Genomic DNA, 6,670 nt, shown 5'->3' with positions numbered 1-6,670 from the left:
TTACCTTGCTGCCTCGAGATCGGATTCTCTATTAATAATTTTTTTCAACGAAATTGGACGGATTGTAATGAAATAGCATATTTCCAGAAGACTCAGAATACTAAAACCCATAAACAGCCCCAGTAGACCCCCACAGTTGGCGATAAAGTCCACAATCCCATACAGCTCCGATCGACGCGATGCGATGAACTGTGATTCTTTAAAATAAACATCGAAACTTGAAATGAACCTGAAAAAGATGAACTTTATATGTAAAATGTATTAGATTATGAGATGTTTAAATAACTAACATATCCTCAAGCCACTGGGTGTAACGGTTAGCCTTGTAGACTTTTTTCCAATTAACCGCAGTTTGTGTCACCTCTACGTCATATTGTATCGATGTGCAGGCTGGAAGGCAATTGCATTTTGAAACTATATCTGCTATATCGTCTACTCCATATCGGAAGGAAGAAGGGAAGATAGAAGGGTTGAAATAGGATGAGTTGCCCATCACTCTTACAGCGTGATTCATGCAATCCAACTTATTGAAGGAACACACGTCTGAGCCGTGAGCCCGTGGCATCGAATATCGAACACAGCCACACACGGCCAAAGTAATGTTGGTCAGACATTCAAGCTCACAGTTGTCCTGATTGTATATCTTGAAAAACTGAAGATAACGCTCGGTGTTGAAGAAGCATTGTCGTTTGCTCCAATGATATTCAGCTGCTGACGGCGATGTTGTGATAATCTGAGGCTTCACGGCAATCTGCACTCGGTGGTCTAATGGGATGAAAAGACTCCGCTTGGCCATTGTAGGATACGCGCTGGCTTCGTGCAACGTCATTGTAAACCCTTGCAAATCTCCCTAAAATCAAAAGTGTATGTTACGAGAATGACATCGGCTCCGTCCCAAACAGTTCATCAGAATCAAGTCAAAGTTAACAAGATTAATGGTATTGAAGAACGAAAAATATGAAACCAAACTTTTTATCAATGCTTTGCTTAAAGTGTAACAATTGTCACGTACTGCACAGGTGTAATCGATGTCCGTTTTGCTTGTTGCGAGGTACATCCACAAACTGTCAGTAGTTCCTGTACCAAGAGCATGCAACGGAATTTGATCTCCGTCGATTTTAGCTGTATCCCAATCTTCAACGTACGCGTGTTCGTTATGAAGTACACCCTTACGGAACATTTGGCTCTGGGGTAGCATGTTAAACGAATAGCAGAGCCCTGCTTCGGTGACCGTGTCCTTCATGTATAGGTCGCATGCTTCGTCACCATATCCACAGTTGTCGACAACTACATCCCGGTCCAGGGAAAGATTCTTCAGTATATTCACGACATTCATTTCACCGGTTCCATTGAACGAACTTAAGTGATCCTTGTAGAACTGAGAAGCACAAACCTGTGATATGGCCTTCAACTGACCAATTCTGGAAAAAAACATTGGAAAATAACACTCAAAAGAAAACCCACTCGCGTGGGATATCCTTTGATAAAAGTGCTTACGTGTAAGGGTTATAAACACCGTCAACATCTTCCTCTTTATCATACAATCCATTAATTTCTTCAGTGAAGTTTAACTGCTCCGCCTGTACTTTCGTTTCCGGACAAATGGTGACGGCTGGAAACTGCACTTCCCGGACAGGCGTAGTTTTCTCACTGAATGAAACTATGATTGGGTTCTGGTCCCATCTGATGTATGCTTTGAATATCATCGTGCTGCATCCGGCAATGGAGAGAAGGAACACAATCATCCACCATAACCTTTAAAGAACACATAAGTTACAAAAATCTGAGTAAAATCCATCTAAATGGTATGTTTGTGTTCACCTTTCATAGGATGTTCTTTCGGTACTATCGAGGTAACGTACACCATGGATGGAGCTATTAGCACAAAATTCACGTATTACTTCCGATTTTATGGCTTTATTTTGATTCTTAGCTGAAGGCCACATTGAAGCACGGCAAAAATTCTACTACTACTTCGAGCGAATGCTTAGCAAAGACTGATGGTACTGTCACTAGGATGGCGTAAAGGATAACAGTTTTGCATTGCGTGACCTAAATGTGTGTCCAGTAATAGGAGTGCGAGAGTGAATTTCATTAGATAGAATCTAATGTATAGGCATGGGTTGGTCAGCTGTATCGTTGGCCGAAAGTTGAATTCCCATCGGATAGCTTGGTTGCTAGACACAACGTTTCGACATTGTCACGAAAAAAACAGATAAATGATGAAAAGCATTGGTTAACAGTCCCAACTAAAATTGCAAATTCACCATCGAAATTTTACACTAGTAATGAAACCAACCACTCAGTAATATTAGTTTTTTTTTTCGTTTATTTATAGGGCACGACAACTATAGGGCATTGATATTTTTTAGTTTTTGTTTGTATTAGGAACCTTCTGGATAATTTTTTATCGTTTTCGATGATATCGCTCTATTTATGTACATTTTATTACATTATTAATACTTCTAGACAAAATTGTAAGCGATTTTGTCAAGAACCTTTTGAGCTTTCGAATGTCGTTTCTCATTCGTGAGATCCAAGAAAAAGTAATCTCTTAACGGGCAGGCATGACCAAGTGGTCGTTACGCCAAGAAGAATAAGAAGTAGATATGAATCAATCTGAAAAGATATCTTTAAATGGAAAACACTATAATCCGACACAAACTATAAAAAAGATAAATTTTTGAAAATACTCGAACATAATGGGCGACAAGGAAATCGATTCGCGAGTCTATTTTGGTTACCAGTGTCTTTATTTACAAGCAAATTAGATATTTCGTAGAAAAGTGGGTTATTTTGATTCCTTTTGAATCTTGTCGATTTTCAGTGGACTTGACGGCCATTAATGAGATTGAAGTGGCATCTTGAGAAGGCATCTTGTTAAGCGTATTTGCAAATGAAAATAATATTTATTCTCTATGTTTTGTATCCATAGATATTTTTACTTCCTAGCATCTTCCAGTGCACTATCTGTTGTTTCCATAATCCTTCTGCTACTGTTGGCTTCCTTCCTTATCGATGGCAGTATCAATTTGTAACTCCCTGACGTCACGCCGGCGAAGTCTCGAAGGGAGAGCCGAATCGACATGCGGTTGTCCGATGAGTTTATAAACGTCATCGCGATCATCAGTGAACATTTGTAGCGATTTGCGATCATACGATGTATCAACTTCCGAGGTAACTTAACCGTGTTGTCTGCTTATTCCGTGTTGCCGCTATGTCTTATGTGTCTAATGGCGCCATTTTTCATCTCCAGTACTGTAGATGGGCACGGTAACGACCTCATGCGTTGTTGTTACACACTAGTACCCCTGGCCGAATGAGTCACCATGTATGCCTTGGAAATCACTCGTGGAATACCGTGTATGTGTGTGTGTGTGTTTGTGTGTTTGAGAGCGAAAGTCAGCGCAATGGAAATTGCACATGGCGAATGCAAAAACACTAAGTTATCAAGCGATCCTTGGCGTAAGCAACTGCGATCGACAACCGCAGGGATGCCGCGGGTACTTTTGAACAATATTCTCACATGCAGACCCCCTGCTGAGATGCCTTCCGTGGGATTATGGTAAAGCCGTACTGCCGATGTCTTGCCTAGCGAGAGGGAGATTAATGTGTGACTAAGTGCTTCGCAGTCGAACATCTGGTGGATATAAACGTATGCAATAAACAGAAACAAATGATACAAAAAACCTGAAAGGGGAATGGTCATTCTTTTCAGTAAGTTTATAAACAATCTTTCACGATCTCAGTGATATAGCACTGATCAAAGATGCCAGGATATTATAATTGCCATTAAAAACGTTGATTACCAAACTGTTTTAGTATATTTTTTGAGTACAATTATTTTTGAAAATATTCGTTCACAACATTATTTTTACTAACGGTTTTCCAAAACCGAGTAAAGACTTCTCGACGGAAAAATGTTTGAGATTACTGTAGCTTTAATATTCATTTTTTCATTTTTATGTTGTTACAACTTTTGAGAACTCATGAAGCTGGCCATACAAAATTATAGCCATGACAGTTGGCGTGTTAATGAAATCTTTCAGATCGTTTCACTTGGGAGTATTCTTTTTCACTAACCTAATGATGTTGTAATAATTCTATACTTTTAGCTGTTCACTTGTTAGGGATGTGTAATGCGTTTTAAAATTCCATCCTTAAGTACCCTCCTGGCGGAATTTGTGTTATGCTCTCAGGAAAAGAGGTTTAAAAATGCATGATTGGTATTTCGAATTTCATCACTTGCGCGCAAACACAAAATACTTACCAGAAAAGAGCAAATTATGTACAAAACCCAAGCGCTCATGTTTTTTTGTTTCTTGCTTGCGGTTTTACTGTTTCATTCCACTGACTTCGACAAGCTACCGAAGAAAAAGTGACCATGAAGATTAAAACAACCTTGACATAAGAGCCTCACGCACGCCAAGTGCCAACATCCGGCCAATAATTACTCGCGCAATAAATTAGTGAGCCTTTTAGCCGTTCCGGAGTATTCGTCGCCCGGGTACACCGTGCCACCGGCTTCCCCCCCGGACCCGAAAACATTTGGGACGGGAAATATTCGAACCGAAAGGAATGATCGTTATGCGTGAAGAGTGTTTCCTTTTTCTACGCTGGTTTTGTGTTTCTTTTCCGTTTTGGTTAAACCACGACGACGTACTAAAAATAACGGCCACGCTCTCCTGCGACTTGTCGCGTTGAAGGGTTCTCAAGGAGGAAATCTCTTTGCAGGAGACCCGGTAGGACCGTTCGCTAGGCGCAACCACGTGTTCGGTGCTGGTGCTTGGGAAAACAGGGCTCCCATTTTTCCGGCATCCATGGGAAAATGGTTGCGCAAACATTTCGACGGACGACGAAACGAGATGAAAAGGCAGGAAAAGAAGAAAAGATGCATCAACCGGTATGTTCCGGAGGGGGTATGCCGGATTCTTGCCACCATGTGTTGTGAGAAGCGTTGGAAAATATGTTTACAAATAGCTCTTATGCCTAATCATTATAATCTTTCCAAAGCAACTTCGGGTGAATTATTCCCAGATGTGCTGGAGCGTATATACGGCCTTGTCACATTCAACCATCGAGCTTTGCTTTTCAGCTACACAGCATAAATACAGCATTGTTGCAGGGTTTAAGGAATTTATAAAAAAAGAAAAGCGATTTATTGATTGAATGACGTATTTATCGTCATGAATGTTTTTAAAATATTATTCTTCGATTTTTGTATCTAAACACAGTAGTTCAATTCACAGGAACAGAAAGTGCATTGTTTGGGTGTAGATTCTTATTTCCGAGAAATATTGTTGTTGTAATATTGCAATTTGTTACGATGGTATTGTACTTTGTTAAAATTTTGATAAACATTTTCGTTAACCTATGATTTTTGTCCTTATTTTTTATACATTTTCGCCAGATTTGTTTATTTATTTATTATTAATATTTTAATTTGTTTTGTTTTTTTTTATGTTTTCCTTATTTCGTATCAGCTCACATTCATTTCACTTGCCCACATTTAATGTGGATTTTTACTTCTTTTTGGTTACGATTTCTGTAAATGTTTTGTTTTTGAAGCCTTTTATGACAGCGTCACTTACTAAAATAAAAATTAAAATTTTCGCACAACATAAAAACAAACTGGATTTTGTTTTCCTGCACAAAGGAAACCTTTGTCGAGAAGTCACTTCCGGATCGAGGTCACGCAAAGGGTCCGCTGTAATTATCAATGTTGACCCTAAACCCGTCTACCTGAGCCGGACCCAACCCTCAGGTAAGACCCCCGGCAGCACGTTTTTGTGGTTTGCGCACGGGTTATCGAAGAAGTACGTTTGTGGCCGGTGGTGGAGGGCACGGGAAAAAAAAACTCCATAAATGCTCACTGGCAAAACAGGGACTGGACTTACTCCGAGGCGTAAGAAGCGAGTGTTATAAATAATGTGCAGCATGACTTCGAGGGGTTGTTCGGGTCATAAGATGAGAGGATGGGTCGGGTGGCAGCGCGGCAGGAAACGAAATCGCCTCGTCTCGATCTACGACCTTCGATAACGAACCGTAGGTCCGAGGTCAGACGCTCATACGGGAGGGAATAGCGGTGTTATCTTAAATTTAGGAAAATCTTCGTTCCCCGAACCGGCCTGGAGGTTCAAGCTCAAAGGGAAAGAAAGCAACAGTTTAGTGTTGTAAAAGTCTCCGAAAAAAACCCTCACGCCGCCGGATCCTGGCGTGACCCCGCAGGCGACGGAGAGGCGGAAACGATACGGTACATTATGGAACGGATCGAGATCCGCCAGACGCCTCTATTCGCCAAGCGTCGGTTCTAAGCCAGCGTAAAGAGGCTTTCCGCGTTCGGGGCAAGATTTATGGTGATGTTTCTCGGAGATAAAAACAGCAGAAAACGCGACCGAGGGGCAGGAACAAACCTAAAAAAGAAAAGAAAATAAAACCAAACAAAAAAATCCCCAAACTAAGAACTCCGAAACTGCCAGAACCTGGCAACAAAACATAAAAATAAAACAATCGACACCCAGCGGCCGGGACACATGCGGAGGGAGTGTTGTGCATGTGTAATTTGCAATTTCCTGGCGTCAGTTTTTGTTTGAATGAAGAATGATTACTGCTGGCGGATCCTTTTCGCTTCTCTTATGAGTGTTATGTTTTTTTATGTCTGTCGCAGTTC

The 6,670-nt window shown here is 40.8% G+C and overlaps 1 protein-coding gene across 1 annotated transcript; it reads right to left on the bottom strand.

Annotated features, from left to right (window-relative positions):
* Positions 1 to 1,706, bottom strand: LOC131264649 (pickpocket protein 28-like). The gene is made up of 4 exons (XM_058266922.1): positions 1,498 to 1,706; positions 1,013 to 1,421; positions 503 to 850; positions 1 to 243 (listed from the first exon to the last, which is right to left on the bottom strand). Exons 1-4 carry the CDS (start codon positions 1,704 to 1,706, stop codon positions 1 to 3), a joined length of 1,209 nt encoding a protein of 402 aa, XP_058122905.1.
* Between the last annotated feature and the right edge of the window lie 4,964 nt (positions 1,707 to 6,670).

This window comes from Anopheles coustani, chromosome 3 (assembly GCF_943734705.1).
Source record: "Anopheles coustani chromosome 3, idAnoCousDA_361_x.2, whole genome shotgun sequence".
NCBI lineage: Eukaryota > Metazoa > Arthropoda > Insecta > Diptera > Culicidae > Anopheles > Anopheles coustani.
This window is presented reverse-complemented; position numbering and strand designations above follow the sequence as displayed.